The sequence below is a fragment of the Poecilia reticulata genome, linkage group LG17 (genome assembly GCF_000633615.1).
Source record: "Poecilia reticulata strain Guanapo linkage group LG17, Guppy_female_1.0+MT, whole genome shotgun sequence".
In the NCBI taxonomy this organism is placed as follows: domain Eukaryota; kingdom Metazoa; phylum Chordata; class Actinopteri; order Cyprinodontiformes; family Poeciliidae; genus Poecilia; species Poecilia reticulata.
Window position 1 is genome coordinate 27,400,333 of NC_024347.1, and position 19,439 is coordinate 27,419,771.

General features: G+C 37.5%; 1 protein-coding gene across 1 annotated transcript in view; it reads left to right on the forward strand.

The window, feature by feature from the left end:
• pigk (phosphatidylinositol glycan anchor biosynthesis, class K) overlaps positions 1–19,439 on the forward strand; it is a 39,618-nt gene that overhangs the window by 2,172 nt on the left and 18,007 nt on the right. The window contains exons 6-9 of the mRNA XM_008434640.2: positions 805–901; positions 2,038–2,155; positions 3,962–4,072; positions 6,408–6,580. Coding sequence (XP_008432862.1) covers positions 805–901; positions 2,038–2,155; positions 3,962–4,072; positions 6,408–6,580 — 499 coding nt within the window. The remainder of the gene's footprint in view (positions 1–804; positions 902–2,037; positions 2,156–3,961; positions 4,073–6,407; positions 6,581–19,439) is intronic.

Consider the following 19,439-nt stretch of genomic DNA (forward strand, 5'->3'; position numbering starts at 1 on the left):
TTTTTCTCATGACAGAGAAAAACAAATTGATAAAAATTGCAATCAGTAGATCAGAAACAAAGAAAAATGGAAATTGCATATTTGAGATCAGAATCGCCCAGTTTTCTCTGCAACGCTCTGGGTTTAAATTCTTCAATGCCCTTTTCCAGTTTAATGTCCCTTTCTTTTTTTCTTTTTTCTAACATTCAATAGAGGAAATGTTCTAACATTTATTTAATGACTTTTAGATATCATGCAAAATCAAAGAAGCACAACAGCAGCGGTGTAGAAGGAAATGGCTTTGCAGAAAGTTCAGTTTATCTTGTCTTTTCACGGTGTTTTAGATTGCAGATATTGTGGGAATTGTCCTCTCTGCTCTTTCCAAAAAGGTTAATTTGCACTTTAATCAGAGTTAATTCAGATTTCATGCAGAGATGAGTTAGGTATTTAGAGAAATATCCTTTCTTATTGGTGCGAAGAACACTATAATGTCAACATTTTAGTGGTGAAATATCAGCTTTTTGAAGACTTTCTGACAAAACTATTCTATTTTGACTTTTTAGGATCAAGCTCTTGGAGTATTTTCTTATTTTATTACAGCTGTTTTAGAAAATAAATGTATAAGATGCTCAGTTTTTGATCGTTTGCCAAGTTTTTGTCAGAAAATTACCAGACAAAATTAAAATTCCTCTTGTAGAGGTAATATTAAATATAAAGGTGCTAAAGGTAGCACCTTTCTTCTGTGTTTTATTTTCATTTTCTGTCTCTTTTTTTATCTGCTACCAGTAAATGTGTCTTAATATATATTTTGTGTTTCATTGACAGGTCACGGTGGGAACGGCTTCCTTAAGTTCCAGGATTCGGAAGAGATCAGCAACGTGGAATTGGCTGATGCTTTTGAGCAAATGTGGCAGAAAAGAAGGTGAAATATRGAGGACTAATCCTGCCATAATTAAGAATGACTTCAGAAAGTTAGATTTTCACATTTTAAAGTATTTTTTTAGCTGCAGTTGATCATGAAACGTTCACTAAAAGAATGTCATGTTGCATATTTAGCAGTTGTTTTTTTTAATGAATTGAACTATTTGTTTACTTTCATCTTCTAATATATTTCTAATATTGTGTATAAAAACTGCAAAAATGTTTTTTTCCAATTGATTTATACTAAAAGACTTATTAGTTGCAGCCCTACTTTTATTTTATGCAGGTGTACTAGATATAAATAACAATATTAATGTAGTTTTGATTGATTCCATCTTTGTTTTATTTTGACTTGATATATTTTAAGTTTGTGTCACTTGTTTTGCTTTAATTTTTATTTTGAAAAGTCTCATGCAAATGAAATTTATTTTAATTAGATTGCAACAAAACAACAGCTTTAACTTGTAATGAAGTAATAAATCAATGCACTAATTATTTCCTCTCATATTCTCTCGTAACTCTGGAGAGGCTCATATGAATCTGGATGATTGAGTTTGATAATTTGGCTCTATTGTCCCCTGTGGGTTTGTAACTGGGCGACCGGGAGCAGAAACCAGGCTAATCTAAGACATATTCCAGCTTCTTAACCTATTTTATTTATATAAACGCATCATATAGAGCTGTGTCATGCAGATCTGACTGTAATGAAACCTGAGAAGTGGCTCGTTTACTCCAAACTGTTTGTCATCTGTGTCTGTGCCAGTCGAGCTCCGCTTTGATGCTGATGTGATAATTGCTCTCTTTAGCTGCTTAATTACTGCCACCTCCTTTTACTCTCCTCAAACCAGCCTGATTCAGTCAGCTTGATTTGATTATTTGTGTTTGACCAAACGAGGGGGGGAGAGGTTTTTCTTAGAGAAGAGCAGAAGGATTGAAGGAGGTGAAATGGCGTGTAGGCGTGTTGGCGGGATTGAATGGTGCTGATGCTTTTACTCGGTGGCCATGGTAACTGCAGCATGAAGGGTTGTGTGATAACAGATTTTTTTATTGGAGCAAATGGACAAGTGCGATGCCAGCTGTGTGCCCTGTGATTAGGGTTTATTAGAAAATGAGTTTGATCGTTTCGTGTCTGTCCAGGTACAACGAGCTGCTCTTCATCATCGACACCTGTCAGGGCGCCTCCATGTACGAGAGGTTTTACTCTCCAAACATCATGGCTCTGGCCAGCAGTCAGGTCGGGGAAGACTCCCTGTCGGTGAGTTATTCCCCCTCATAATGACCCACAGGGTAAATTAAATCATCCAGCAGTTTTCGCAGGTTTTTCACTCCGTAGTCTAGTTTATAACACCTGTGACTGCCGACAGGACCGGAGCTCATCTTCCTTATTGCAGTGAAGACGAGAAAAAGATTTGTTGTATAAATATTTATTTGATTATTTACATCCAGACTTAGCAAAACAACTCATTGATTGACTAACAATCAATTAATTGATTCTTTAAAACCTGATTATTGTCATGTATCAAGAAGAGGACTGTCTTTCCTTAAAATAAAGGGCTAAATATTTCATAATATACAAACTGTGAACAATAAAATATAGTAAAATATGGTAAACCCTGACTGTCTTCATGATACTCTTATAAAAGCTTCAGTCAGAAGCTTGTTCAAATTCACTGCAATATGGGCTGCTTTCTTGCCAACAGCCATTACCATCTACAGTAACTGAAGAATTTGAATTATTATTTAATTTCCCTTTGGGATCATACAGTATTTTTAAATAAAAAAAAAAAAACACACTTAATTTTTAACATTATTTGGTGTTAGCTGCATTCAATACTGACTGAATAAACAGAGATTACTTTTTCTCACATTGATAAATTTGCATATTGTGGAATATAACAAAACAAGAACCTCTAAGATTGCTGAATAATAAGATGGGTGAAACACTTAATCTCCCACTAACAGTGCTAAAGCACTTGTTGCTGTCAAAAAGACTTTTTCTTGTCTTTGCATAAAAGAAATGGCCAAAAGTTATAGTTTTATTTAAAAATTGGTTATTTTATTTACTTGTTTTGGGCCTAAGTATGTTTTTCTGGTGAAACACTGCTTTATAGAGATGTTTTGAACTAAACAACACTTCTAGACAGAAGTGGGAAAAAAATCAGAATTACAGTATACAAGAAGATTTGCTTCTATAAAGGCTACATGTTTATACAATCTATTAAACACTGAGTTTTCCCTTTTCAATATACTTAAAGCATAGTTTCATTTACACTGCTGGTGCAGTAAGAGGCGCAAAATACATTCATTTAATTTTATACTCTTTCATGTGTGAATTCATGCTAAAAATACTAAAATAAGCATTTCCAGTGAGCATTTTCCTCTGCACAGATTGATTTTACTCTCTCCTGTCCACATAGCAGAACCGTACATTTACCCACCAATGAGCGAAGCAGAGTTATGAAAACATTTTTCTTCAGATGTCATTGCCCAGCACTTACTGGCAGCTCTCTAAAACTCACTTTAACACTGAGGAGTGATTTCCTCCTCTCAGAAGATTACATTTATAGAGCTGGTGCAGTAATAACGCTTTTGATTATTGGTATCAAAATAAATCTTTTTATTTTATAATGAAGGGGACATTGAGGGAGGAAAACATGATCAATATGTATATTTCTTTAATTTAATTATTAGTTAATAAAGTTTTTATTGGAAAATTAACCAATTGGTGCATATAAAACACATATTACAGAAATGTTGAGCTGCAAAATAACAAAACAATTTTTAAAATGAATAAAAAAGGTGGTGCACAATAAAATGGATACATGTAGAACGAAGACAAAACGGAACATAACCAAGTGATATCACAACAAAGATTGAATTGTTTAACTTGGCAGTTATTTTCTGATTTTCATTATTAGTATTTTCATTTTCTCTATTATTTTTTGCTTTATTGTCACACAGATATTTTGGGTAGAAGTGGGAAAGAGAAAAAACAGCGACAAAAATAGCAATATTTAAAAATACAGCCATAATCACATTAATTTTTGTTCCTCTGTTTTAGCACCAACCGGATCTGGCCATAGGAGTCCATTTAATGGATCGCTACACCTTCTACCTGCTGGAGTTCCTGGAGGACATCCACCCGGCGAGCAAAGCCAACATGAACGACCTGGTGAGCAACGTTTTCTTTTTAACGTTTTCATCAATGAAACTGATTTTCTGAAATCTTACAGATTAAAAAAAAAAAACATGTATGAAAGCTTTTGAATGACTGGTGCTTAACCAAACCTGAACCAGTGAGTCTATTTACAGTTACTTTGGTTTTAATGCCCCTTTTATTTGATCAACTTCCTGCCACAAACTGCTGTATTTTATTTTTTTAGAACAATTTCAGTTCAGAATCGGAAAGTGGTTGAAAAGGGGTGCGGGTTTTAATGTTTTTATCTTTTTTAATCTTTTTTTTTTATCTCTTTCTCTTTCTTACTGTTTATTCAATGTCACATGCCGTTTTAATTTTTTAAATTATGTAAAGCACTTTGAAATGCCTTGCTGCTGAAATGTGCTATACAAATACAATTTGATTGATTTGATTGATAAAGAAAATACAAAAGCCACAGGGCAACGATGAGAAGCCACAACCAAAGTTATGCTAACCTATTCATGGTTTCCAGTAGTGTATTATAAGCCTGACGGGCTGCCAGGCTTTATTTGACCTTTCACCAGGCTAAGCTTTGTTTGCTTATTTTAAATAAGGTTTTTCTAAGCCAGTGACAGTAAAGACTGATTATCCAGGTTTATAGTTGGTGTAAAGAACTAGTGGACCAATTATTATTTCTAAAGTACGATGCCGAATTTGGTAACTTTTAAATTTTTTTTAACAAAAACACGATGCCTGTAGAAATGTAAGTGTATGTCATAATGAGCACAGATGAGCATCAGCTGATTAAAAATGAGTGTTACTGTAAAAAGTTCATCCTGGAGGATGCGTAGCAGTGAATGTGAGGCCTCTGGCTGCCTCAGATGAAAGACACGCAGGTCTCCCTGGACTTGTCCAGACTTGAAAGAGAATGTGTAACAAAGCGTGGAGCCGGCTTGCGTTTGACACCGGACTCAGGAATTGTGCGTACGCACTCTGCGCCGCGGCTCGGCCTCAGCGGTTCCTCTCTTTTCATCTGTCGGTCTCCTGCAGAGATCCATCGAGCCACCGGGAGTTTTATCTGAAAACGACATGGTTACTCTGTATGCTCTGACTAAAGCTAATTATACGTTCTAGTTGTTCCAGTTGTTCTGTTTCTGTAGATGCACTCTTTGTTCTGCTGCTTTTTGTGGATTTACTGATCAATTCTATAGATTTTCTTGACAAGCCCATTAAGTTTTTAAATCCAGTCTGAAAAGCTTTGACCTTTTTAAAGAAACTGCTTTCAGGTTCGCTTTAGTGTGTGATTTTGTTTCCAGTCCTGTCTGACTAACAGAGATTATGCTCAGGACAGGCTAATGATTTCTTTTTCCTTTTTAAAAATTTGCCTCTGAAATTTTCAAATAAATCCTCAAATTACTGATGGAAAAACTTTTAGGATGCTTTTTCCAACCCTAACAATCCAAGCACCAAAAATACCTGCAGAATAAGCTGAAACCTTGTGAATATAATCACACTTGCTTCTCCATAGTGCAGTGAATTATTGGTTGAACTACATTTTCCCATAAATTACTATGAAAGTAGGGGAGACTGTAAAATACCAGATAGAAAAAGTTACTCCATGTAGTTGCTGTTTTCTGTTCGGACTTCAAATTCAAATTTAGGACTCAAATTATTACATCACTGAACAGTTTCAGGAAATATGGATAATCAAAACTGTGCTAATTTATTGTACCATTTTTAAACTAGCTAATACTTTAGGTGGCTTTATTGTGGATGTGACGTTTTGTTTTAGCTGCATATTGAAATTTGACATAAATCACAGGTCATGAATGTTGCTATGCATGCTAATTGTAATCTTTTTAAATCCTTTCCATCAACTCACTTGGGGACAGCAGATGAAAATTAGCCTCCCTGTCTAAATCAGGCATATTTACGTTAACATGCATTATCCCCTTTATGAAATAAAACTCAGAATGCACAGATTTATTCTGTTTTTGTTTTTTTGTCGCACCTAAATATTTCTGATCATCAGACAAATATTAATATTGAATAAACACGAGCTAAGTGAATACAAAAAGCTGCGTCTGAATGCCAGTTTCATCCGTTACAGAGGGGCAGCATTATGTAAAATTTACTTTTTTGAGCTTTATGTCTTGTTATGATGTTATTCAGTCATTTAAAACATATCTGGGATGTTGCTGTGATCCTTCCATGCATGTTTAATCCCCCTTGACAAGAAAGTAAAACAGGGACATATTCATAGCTCTTATGTGCAAACATATCTTGGATTACCTTTTGTCTTGTTTTATTCAGTTGATTCCACTGTGTATCTATTTTGCTTCTAAATTTATTATTCTCTTCTCCTCAGTTCAAAGTTTGTCCCAAGAGTCAGTGCGTGTCCACTCCGGGTCATCGGACCGACCTTTTCCAGAGGGATCCGGAAAGCGTCCTCATCACAGACTTCTTCGGTAGCGTCCGCAAAGTCGAGATCACCACTGAAGTGGTGAACTTAACGGACCCCATTGAGCAAGTGGACGAGAGGTAAGCTGAGCTCATTACATTAGCTCCTCTGAAATAGTGATGCTTATACGTTTATTTTCATCTATGTTCGCTCATTATGGGTTTTTTTGTGTGAATTTTTTAAATGATGTATTAAATTTTTTGAGGGTGAAATCAATGTGCAATAAAAACCAGCTCTTGGTGCGCAAGTTAAAGGTTTTGTTTTCCGGACTGGGTCACCATCATCCATATTGTGTCAAAATTATACATACAGGACCAAATATGTAGCTACTAGTTGTTTTTTTTCCATGTCAAGGTGGTAAAGTCTGTCCATATTTTTTGAAACATGTCTCTAGTTAATATTTTGGTATGATGGTTCTTCCAAAATGGTAGCTGATTCATAGTTATCAGCTCATGAAGTTAACAACGTCTTTGGATAAATTCTGTTTTTCGAGACTGGTGCATGTCCGGTTTAGGCTCATGTTATGAGCATTTGACAAGGGGCTATAATACAGTGTTTGGTATCATCTTAAAGGGGACACTCTTGACTCTCTGTTTCTCTCTGATCATCACTAGAGCTTCTTAAACCAGAAATAATACACATTCTTCCACACCTTTTGACTAAACCAGATGCATATCTTTTATCCAGGAACCCAAGAGGGTAACACTTTATTTGAAGGGGGGTGAATAAGACTGACATGACACTGTCATAAACATGACATAACACTGTCATGAACATAAATAAGCCTTCATGAATATTTATGACTGTTGTCATAAAGCGGCATTCGGTAAATTATGGCACTTTTAATACAAAGTTGACATTATTCAAAATGTCTTTATGACAACTTGACATTAACCAAGAAATCATTACTGTTTAAACTTTACCTTTAATAACATAGTTACCTAATTTTTAAAGTGCAATCAGTAATGCTTTTATAACAAATTTATATCCGTCATGATTTCTTGTTTAATGTCAAGTTGTCATAACAAAGACATTTTGAATAATGTCAACTTTGTATAAAAGTGTCATAATTTACCAAATGACGCTTTATGACAACAGTCATAAATATTCATGAAGGCTTATTCATGTTCATGACGGGTGTTATGACATGTTTATGACAGTCATAAATATTCATGAAGGCTTATTCATGTTCATGACATGTGTTACGTCATGTTTATGACAGTGTCATGACAGTCTTATTCACCCCCTTCAAATAAAGTGTTACCCACAAAGGTAAACAACTAAAATACTCAACAGACTCTTCAGAAAATGTGTCATATACCTCTGATGTCTTTCCGTGGGGGGCGATCCTGATTAACGTAATAAAAACATTAATTAGAAATAGTAGAAATTTACACTTGCATAAAGTTTAGGATGCTGTACCCAAGCGTGTTTATCAGAGTTTGTGAGTTTCTCCATCCTGGGCTGCCATTACGTAGCTGATAATGATCACAGAGAAACATGATGTCCTGGTAGGCTCTGTGGGAGGATGCCACCCTCACTAAATTACAAATTATGAGGTAAAAATAATCATTGTTTTCAGATGGTTAGGCTGCTATTCACAGCATGCACCCCAAATGTCAGATTAAATTCCTCCTTTAGCTGATTACACCTCGATTTTAGTATCCCTGAAAACAGATGTCCTAAAATGATCAGCTTAATTCATTAGCATTGTTTGAGACACAAATGTGCATATTAAATTTTCATACATAGATATAAAACAGCTTTATGAAGAAAGAACAACTTGAATAGATGATTAAAAGCCCAAAATAAACTTCTGGCCACATAATTGAGTTTATAGGATGAATAAAAATAGTTGATGGAAAATCTTTCTGCTACACCAACTTTCTGGAACTGGGACAACCTGGATAAAAGCCTCATTAAGGCCGACCTGCCTGTGCTTTAATTGAAGTGCCGTGGGCCAAACTCATTCATTGTTTCTCTCCAAACTTAATGAGACTTTGATTTTAGTTCAGAACGCCTTTTATTGGTGTATAGATTTCTCCACTAGTAATGTGTTGAGTGGCCTGTTTTCAGAAGAGTAACCTTCTCATTAAGGTCAAGTGTTTATACTGGATGGACGATTCAACTCTTTACTGTCAGACTGACTAGCAGTAGGAGTTTGTGAGGTAATTATTCAGGTCAATTAAAGCACTCTAAAGCATTAGTTCAGACCAGAATAAAGCTCATAATGAGACGGTGTCTCTGTCTCAGTCTTCTTCGGGTGGTTTGAGTGACGGGGTTTGGCGCCCTCTGGTGGTTATTTATTATTATTTTCTGATTCATTTTAGCAGCTGTGATTGACAAACCCCGCCACTAGATGGCTGTAGAGAGCTTTCACTAGTGACGTCCTGTTTTCTCCTTCATAAACACAAACGTCTCTTCAATTAATCTCAGTTCACACAGAAAGCTTTAAGATAATCCATATACGTTTATATTAATACACACTAATGAATGAGTGCCAGCATGAGGCAGGTGGTTGGACTCATTAGTTTGGAGGTTTTATATTTCTGAATAAAAAAACATTCAGCACAAATGCACACAAAATCACACACTCTTAATAATTTCATTAAACAGGGTCTAATTTGACCACCAGAAGGAATTAAGAATATTTTTTTTTGCTGAGCTACTAATCAAAAGCACATTTCCATGCAAGTTGTGGTCAGTGACTATTTTGGCCCCAGGCCTGGTAGCCATTGCACGCAACTCTCCCCTATTACTTTATTATTGATTAAGCCTGACGCATTAGGTCTGCCACAACACAGAATCATGGCACAGTTTGTTATTGAGCTGGCAGCTGGCCTGATTCAGTCACACAGAGACACACTTCTTCATTTCTGATGCAAGATTCCAGCAACCCCCTCATTCATTTGATGCTCGACGGAGCAAAGTTTGCAGAAGCGCCCGAGGACCAGCAGGCGCTGCCCCGCCTCTGCTTCCAAGGATCGGTACTTTTCATGCGACAGGAACTTCAGCGTTTTTTTAAACACCTGGACTTCATCTGCTGCTCCGGGTTAAATTGTAGAGTTGTGTGTGAGGATATTCTGAACTGGAGACCTGATTAATTTTTTAAAGTCAGATTTGATCTCTGAAATCAGGATTATTAAATCATCTTCTGGGGGTTGATGTGTTTGCCTCAGAAGTTGCAGATTAAGCAAATGAGAATTTGTTTTCGACATGTGAAATGGTAGGTGTGATGCTAATTAGGCTCTAAAAATGCATGTTTGGCAGAAACGGAGCTGAATCTGATTAAACCTGAGATGTTTCCCTTCATTGCATCAGGAAGTAAACAGCAGTTTGCTTCTTTTGGTATTGAATTTGTTTGTTGTTGGCCAGCAGCAGGTAATCCACCTTTTTCCAGGTACCTCAATAAATCAAACAATTACTGCTTACAGTTAGTTGGCACTCAGCTGAATAATTACCAGTGGAAGCTAAATCTCCAAATTGAAAGTACAGTGAAGCCCAACGTTACACACACTTCTGACAGATTTAGATTTATTCATTCAGCAAAGGAGTTTGTTTCTGATGGCTTTCTCTATAAAAGATCATGAAAAAAGTTCTGATTTTGAAGAAAAGTGGCATGTCCAATTATTTAATAGCCAGTAATCAATGGACAATAATCTATTGACATTAAAGTGTTATATTGCAATAGCTGACCAGTTGGTTTGTTTCCACTGGTATTGAGATGCGAGTCTTTCAGTTTGGAAGGCCTCATCATGCAGAAGTAAAGTTAATTGAATATTTTATACTTTTTGCCATTTTTAAAAATGGTATCTGAAAAATCTGAAGGCCTTCTGTCATTTTGACAGATTTCAGTTCACACACCTGACCACTTGGTGGGGATGCGCAGACATTTTCATTTTCATTGTGGAGGTAACTACAAAATAAAATTCATATAGGAGTATCTGAGCATTATCTCCTTTCTGGACACTGGAAAGGATCTCATGCAGCTCACTATCCAGGAGCTGACGGAGACTTTGGAGTGTGTGTGTAACCATTCAAAATCACAAACTGGTGCAGTTGGACCTCTGGTACAGAAGGAGCACATACTGAGGAATCAGAAAACTCTTAATTCAGGCAATCTTGGTAACTTCTGATCACTTAAGTTGGAGAAATGTTCCCTGATTTCTAAACTTTGGCTGTAGTGGTGGTTGTAATTCCAGGCTCAGATGTGGCAGCAGACCGCATATTCAGTCGTTATGGTGATTTTATGGGAGATTTTCTTCTAAACACGGAGGCTCTGATGCAACCCAACATAAAATATCCAATTTCATTATTCAAAAATTATCAAAAAATTGAGAAGGAGATTTAGCTAAAAGGCACCATATTCCCCCACGTGAACCTTTCCTGGTCATCTTAACCCTCTTAAAACTTCTTCACTGCATCCTTGATACTTTGTCGTCATTTTTCTTTTGTTTCTCAGGTAGATTCATCATTTTCTGTCCAATATATCCTACGTCCTTCCTTCACATAGGTCCAAACTACCTCAGCTTTCCATCTACAACTTTGTCTCCACCTGAGGCTGTCCCTCTGCTGAACACTGAGCTAAATCTGTCCTGACACACTGTAGAACAGATTCTCTTCTCTGAGGCCATAATCACTAGAATAAATGGCTGTGGCTGATTTTCAGAAATACTTCTTCTTCAGTTATGATCACAATGTGACTGAAAAAGAAAGGTCTTACAGTGGCAGCATTTTGTCCATCATTTTCTCATTCAAGTGAACTGTGGTTGGGTGTTTTGCTGCCACATTTTGAAAAGGATAAAACAGGAAATGTACCTTCCAGGATCCTGGTGAGAATGTAGAGTTGGTCCACTGAACCTGACCTTTGGTCTGACTCTCCACTCTAGTAATAAATCTCACCAGGCAGGCTAAGTAGTGTGATCCCCCTGTAGTTGGGCAATAAAGGGGAAACTGCCCCCAGTGTCTACATGATGTAGCAGAAGCGTGCCATTTAGAAACCCTACAAAGTACAGAGCCTTAAAGGGGACCTATTATGCTAAATTCACATTTTGTTCGTTTTTATACTTCCGTTTGAGTATCTACTGCTTCTAAAAACATATATGCGTTTTACAATGGCTGCTGGAAAAGACAAGTGTTTTGTTGACTTGCCATCCAGAAACTACTTGTTGCATTCTTGTTGGTTATGCAGGAGGCTCTACTAATGCTTTTCAAAGATATGTGCTTTTATAATTGTGCATTTGTTTGCAGCCATTTTCATGTGTGAATGTAAACGTTGAGTTGGGGGAGGCATGCCCAGCAGCCGCTTATTTGGATTTAAACAAGTACCCTCAGCTTCTTCCAGAAAGTAATAATTTTTTGCTTGTTTCATATCAAATGGAGGTATTAAGCAATTTTTTCGATCTTCTATTGACACTTACCAGGACACTGTAAAGCAACAGCAAAACCCAGATTTTTTTCCCCTTTTTATTTATTCAATATTTATCAGCATTAGTAAAGAAAGCTGGGTTGTAACCTCTTCCAAAAGAAGAGGGCGATCTCTTTTGGTAATCAACAAGAGATTGCTGACAGGATTCTTTCTGTGACTGTCAGAACAGAGGCCATTATTGCTACTAAAACATATTGTTTCATAAGACCAGAAAATGGGTTGAAGAGTACTCTGAGTGTCCCCACAGAGAGAAGATTACAGCTCACACAGCCGCGTTTTTAATAAATGTAGTGCTGCTTTAGTCCACTTTTGTCAGCCTGTTCAGCCACGTAGGCAAGCAGACGAGTTCACTGGAACTCATTTTCTAGCCGGGACACATTTCTGGATCCTTTTACTCAACTGAATGGCACTTAGTGGTATTAAGCCTAGATCCATTTAAACACCCTCTCCACCACTTTTCACTTCAAGCTACAGGAGATATTTGACTGCAACACATTTTGCTACAGGTTATGCAGTTCCCAGAGTAATTACAAGTATCGAATAACAACTAAATCCAGACTCCATTGAGTCATAATGTAAGTCTAATGTAATTTGTGACCTGCAGCTCCGGATCGAGTGTACAAACACCGCTTCGGCTTTTAGGGGGGCAGATGGCACAAATAAATTAGTAAGGCCTAAAGATGGCAGCTGGAGACGGCAGCAGGAGCAAAGCTGGAGGCGGCCACATCTATTAGGATCATTTACAAGGATAGAGGAAAACTCTCCAGAAATGTCTTCATGGAGAATAGAATGGACAATAGCATTCACTGAGTTGGAGCTAAAATCTTGCAGCCAAGTTGAAAGGGGAGGGGTGGAGCAGCTGCAATGCTTTTAAAGGCAGAAAGCGCTTTGAGCTCATGGAGGGCTCAGCAGGGGATCGCCGCCCTGCTTGCCGGCTCATCCCGTTTTCTCTGTCTGTCAGAGAGCCCACTGACATGCAGAGAGGGAGACATCAAACGGGGATGAATAGAGGAGGAGGGCAAGAGGGCAAGATCCTGAAAGAAAGTTGTTGGGGGATAATAACTTAGGAGTGAAGAAAGAAACAAAAAGTGGAGATAAACAGGTTGCTCCACTCTGCGAGTGGTCGGAGGAGAGGCAGGGCAGCTCACAGGAGCTTTTGGCCCACTTTGTCAGAGGCTGGCTGGCTTGAACTTTGAATGAAAGACAGTCAGTCATTTGAACCTCCACTCGACTGTGACATTTAGCTGGGACTGCTGCGCCTGGCTCAGTTTCAGAGAGAGAAAGAGGCTTTCAAAAAAGCAGTGGTACTGCTGGAAGGTTTTAAACCTCTATTGTGGATTTTGGTCACTTGAGCTAAAATATCTGTTGGATTTCTTAGCATTTTGCACACATTCATGTTTGATGAACTGGAATATTACTGAGAAATTTACTAAGTGAAACGCATACGAGGGGGTACCCAAAAGTTTCCAGAATGACGCTGCTGCACGCGCAGTTTTCGTAGTACACGATTCTGCCGCTAGGTATTTGTTCAACCACGCCTTCTCAATCAGTGTGCCAAGCGCGGGAAAAAAGCATTGGAAACCGTTCAAATGTTGAAGACCGCTTACAAGGATGACGCTATGTGTCAAGCTCAAGTTTACTCATGGTTCACCCACTTTAAAAATGGTGAAATGTCAATTGATGATCAACCGCTTTTTTCCCGAGCAGGTAGCAAAGCTTCAGCCGCGCGCTGCTCATAAAACTTCTCCATGAAGAAAAACGACGGCTGGACAAAACGGCTCTTCCAAGAAAACTCACTGCAGATAGATAAAACCTTCCACATCAACGCCTCTTGGCACACTGATTGAGAAGGCGTGGTTGTACAAATAACTATCGGCAGAATCGTGTACTACGAAAACTGCGCGTGCAGCAGCGTCATTCTGGAAACTTGGTATCCCCTCATATAGATGTTTTTTCTTTTATTACATTTCTTTATGTATGCACTGCATACTTGTTGGTTGTGCAGGAGGCTCTACTAATGTTTTTCAAAGATGTATGAATCTGTTTTCAGCCATTTTTCAGTGCTAGTGTAAATGTTGATTGGGGGGCATATATATATGTATATATATATATATATATATATATATATATATATATATATATGTCTCTGCTTTTCACTGAATCTGTTTTTAACATCTGTTTACATGTTTTCTGCATAAAGTCCAGTTGAAGTTCGTCAGATTATTTTTTTCCCCCAAAATTTCTCTTTCAGAACCAAAAAGTTTAAATATATCACCATATTTACAACGACAAATGCTAGGATTTAATGTTATGATTTGATTAATACTTGAGTTTGATGTTTTGTATGTGCTCTCATCACTTTTCTGCAAATTTTCTCTCTTCTTTGCCTTTTGTGTTCTGCTTTTTCACATATTTCTTGACTTCATGTATTGAAAAGTTTATGGAGGAATCTGGAGGTGAAATAGAGGCTATGTATTTAAACATTTAACTGGGTATCAGTCCAAACTGCGCTTTAAAGTCAGAACAGTGGAATTTTTATTTTATTTTTTTATTTTACCAGGTGATTTTCAAGAACAACCTGGCCTAGAAGCATGAAAATATCACACATTTTATTCATCACAAATGAGGAGAATTCAGTTGAATAGAGGAGGTTCAGCAGACGCAGAGAGTTGCAGTAATCCAGGTTAGATTACTTATACCTGCTGCAGAGCAGAGTTATTCTACTAGGATAGTAATGCGTTGTGTCTTTGTTACGGTTAACAAATCCCATGAAAGAAAAACAACCATCTTAGCCTGTTCCTCAAATCCGTTCCCACTTTTCAATTGCTCTCATCCCTAAGCCTGTTTGTTCTTACTCACCAAGGAAATCTTTCCCAGAGAGAAATCAGGTCACGTTATTTTGTTTCCCTTTGTGTTTGGCGTTCGGCAAACATCACTGCTACTATAAGAGGACTGCCATTGTTGGGGAGTTTGTTTTTTTTATGTGAATTTTGTGAATGCTTATGCTAACAGCAGTTCTATAAGCTTGTATTTAAATTTAGAATTTCATTTTTTTTAACCAAAGATTTTCCTGCAGGAAAATGACTCGGCAAGTTGATGTTATGTAGTTTCGTAATCGCTCAGGGATTTTTTTTTGTCTAGTGAAATGTTTGTACAGCATCACTTGCAACACAAAGTTGTAATAGTTCAGTATTTTTACATGGTTCCAGATGCCTACAGAGTCGATCTTGACACTTTCTTTAAATAACTTGTCCAGTTATTTAAAGAATCCAGTTTGAGCCAAATTAAATTAACATTGGCTTCAAATTGAATTATATACGGCCTAAAACTACCAATTGAGACGTTCAGTTGTAGTTGAGCTTTCATTTCAATTGGTAAATATTTAACAGTGGTCCACTGTCTGGGGTCTTTCAACTGTTTTGATGTACTGAATCCGAAAATCGCATTGGTTTTGCTCAATAAGGCCAACTTTCTGAACTATGGATGCCACATGAGCATCAAAAAGCATGAATTGTTCTCACATATGGATCGGTTTCCTGATAATCTGGGATCAATGAGTGATGGGCAGCGGGAGAGATGAAGACGTAATGTTCAGTTTAAATGTACTTATCCTTATCAGTGTTCATTATTCAGTTTACAGAAATACAAGTACAATACAAATCAAAGTTTGTAACACGTAATTAGCTAACTCTGTTGGAAAGCATGTTTTTTTTCTACTATAACCTTTTTTGGATGAGAAATATTAACGGAAACAAACCGATAATGTCATCAATTTAATCAGCAGATTGAATTTCTCCAAATCAAATTAGAATAAAATTCTGACCTGGTTGAGAAAAATGGATGTCATTTTGGATTCAGTGGTGCAAAATAGTTGAAAAAACATAGACAACTTCCAAAAAATATATTTTGTAACCCAGTTTAGTTATCTGCTGAAGCCATGTCAGTTGCTTCAAAGCTGATGACTGTAGATGAGAAGCTTCCCTTTTTTTTTTTTAGGAAGAATGTGCCTCTGTAGCTGTTCCAGTCTCAAACCATCTGGGCATTAAAATACATGAAGGAAGCAGAAAAAATACAGACGCACTAATCAGGAGGGCTCTTTATAGGAAACAAAGCCAAAGAATACACAAATATAATGCAGCAATGGCTTAGTTAATGGCCGTTTCCAGGAAAAAACTAAATTGTGATTGCAGAAGCAGTGGGCCAGGTGTGTCTTTTGTGGAGAGAAGAAATGGAGATGTTGCTCATGGGTAACGGCAGCAATAACTATAAATGATGTATAAAATGAGTGTGAGGAGAGAAAATAATAGAGGGGGGGAAAAAAGGCCATTATATCCTCCAGCAGGCTAAGCTTATCTTGGTTCATAACTACAGATATATCCCAGGAAAGTCCCTGAGCTTTAAGCTTTGTCACAAAAGAAACCTTCAAGCCGAATCCTGTAAACAGGTGGCGTTTGTTCCTCACGGACAAAAACTGGCAGCTGGTTCTTCTCAAAGAGCCTGATAACTGAAAGAGCTGCCTCCTATTCTGCATGGCTTCATCCGTTTGTCTTTAAATGCACTGATAAGACAAAAGTCTTATGTGTAAGCATACATTTTGTTGCCAATATATGTAAAAAAAAAAGAATAAATAGTTTCTTGACTATATATGTAGAGCTATTGTTGGAGATTTAATGAGACACAGTTTAAAATCTCTCAAAACAAAATGAATACATCCCCAATGTAAGTTTGGGTCCTGCACACAACGTCTTAATAAAAATTTATATTTTCATCAAGTCATTTTAAAAATATTGTACACCTGGGATCGATCGAGTTCAGAAAAGTTTTAAACTTCATGAATTAGCACAAATACGCCTCTCGGTATTGTTTTAAACATGTCAAACCCATAGAGGGCAGTGCAGCACAAACCTGTCAGCCAATCAGATTACTTAAAAACAACCAAAGCTTCCTGATTAGATGAACTTTATTATCTTCCAAGGGGCAATTTTCTTTGCAGACAGCAGGACAACCACACTTAAATGCATCTCAAAGAGGGAAAAAAACTAAAATAAAAACACATCACAGCATCCGTATAGCAGATTGAACATTATTATTATTTACAGTTTGTTAACTTATCTCAAATTAATAAGATCGACACGAACGGGAATAAATGAACATTTATCTATCTACGAGCTGAAGACAACACCCTGTAATGGCGATGGGTTGTTGAATTAAACGTGGCACCATGAGGTTAATTTGTGTGAACTGATGTAGAGGTTTAATTACATTTAAATAGCCTATTAGAATATAAAGTTAATAAAAAAGAAGACAATGTCAGTTGGAAATAATGTCAAAGCATATTGATGCATTATTTGTCGAGACCGTATATCTGAATTTTTCCATTTATACACGCAAACACAAAAACAAAGTTTTCTCACATCTTCACTTTGGGCTGAGTTTTTATAAATCGCTTTTGGTGAGATGAAATAGATTTTTTGTGTGGATGAAAGGCCAAAATGCATAAAAACCTATTTGTTGGCCTTTAAAAGATATGGTCATTGCTAGAGGTGTGCCGATCGATCGGCCACCGATCATAATCGACCGATTTCCTTGAAAAAGTGTATAATCGGTGATCGCCGATCATGGTCTCTTGTTGCCGATACCGATCACCTGCATCTCATTTCGCAGCCTGCCTGTGCAGCTGGTCTCTTCTTTCCTTCACACTGCGCAAACGCGCAGCAACAAATCCTAAGCGATGTGGAACTATAACGCACTGAGTGAATGGGGAAGTTTGCGAGTTCCGGCGGAAAATTGAAGCACATCAAAATGCATCAACACAACGAATCTAATATGGCATAAAAACAATGGCATACTTGACGGAGTTTGGCTACATCAAGGCTCACTGCAGTAAAAAAGACATATGGAGGATCAAATAACGGGTAAAGCTGCACACAGATACAAACACTCACCCGGATTAGCATGACGGTCAGAAAGCTAAACAAATAACCCGCAAAATTATTTAAGTCTTTGAGCTGCGATGTAAGACGCTGGTTCTGCTCTCGCTGTTGAACCGCTGCTACGCTACAGGTAGTAATATTTCACAGACGGAGCGCCGCTTCTGCTCCACCTGGTAGTGACTCTCACACCGAACCTCTGTTTTAAGCTGCAGCATCTAACCTAAAAACATACATTTTACATACGTATTAAAACTTTCGCTGTCCTAACATGAGACATAATCTCTAAAAAAAATAATCGATCTCCTCCCTGCTCTGCATAATTACTCCGCTCAGTCAGAAACAGCCAATCAGAGCTAACAGTAATCAGCTAGCCGCCATGCTATCAGGAAGTTTTCATTCAGTAACTCTGGATTGTTTATTGTAATGGATTCTGTATTTGCCTTTTAATGTTAAGTTTTATACTTGAATTTTTTTTGGCAATGTTGAGAGGTTTTATTTTGACTCTTTGCATTATTTAGCCTCTTCAGAGCCTTCATGTGTTTTCAGTCTGTTAAAGATAGTATTATTGATAGCAGTACAATTTGCACAATGCCTGTTTTGTTTTTTTCTTGGAAAAGTTATTAAAATATTTAAAAGTTTTTGTCTAAATTAAGGTGAATTCATGGTTCCTTTTTACACATAATGTAACCGGTAGTGTTAATGAAAAAAAAAAAAAAATTATGTGATCGGTATTGGTGATCGGTATCGGTGATCGGCCCTCATGGGTGATCAGAATCGGCAGGAAAAAACCTGATCGCCACATCTCTAATCATTGAATAAATATGCTCACCATCTGCCTGATTAGATTCACACAAAACCAGATTGGGTTGGACCGCCTGTTGTCTTCAGAATGGCCTTATTTCTTCATGGTGTAAATTCAACATGTTTCTGACACATTCATCAGAGACTTTGGTCCACATTCACATGAAGGCGTCTCTCAGTTCTGCAGATCTGATTCTCATGTTTCATCACATCCCAAATGTGTTTAGTTGGATTAAAACCTGGTGACTGTGGAGGCCACTGGGATACAGGAAACCAAAGTGTCACGTTCAGGAAACCAATTTGAGACGACTAGAGTTTCTGTGACTCTGAGCTACTTGAAAGGTAACATCAGAAAACTGGATTACTGTTGATGACATCAGCTAAGCTTGGTAGAACCTCAAGGTGAATCAAACAACATTCTCCACAGCATCGTAGCTCCACCACCATCCTGTAGATCCCAGTCAGAATCAGTCAATTCTTTCACATAAACCAGATTAATTTTCCTAAAATCTGAACGTTTTTGCTGAACAGAAGATTCATTAAACCAACCAATGTGTTCCCATCTGTTGTTGTCCAACTCTGGTGAGGCTGTGTGGCTTCAGTTTCCTGTTCTTAGCTGCCGTAGCCCATCTGCTTCAAGGTTTGACATGTGCATTCAGGGATGGTATTCTGCTTACCTTGGTTATAACGAATGGTTATTTGATGCCTTTCTGTCTTCTTGAATTAGTCCGTCTGCCCGACCTCTTGACATCAGCAAAGCATTTTCATCCACATGAC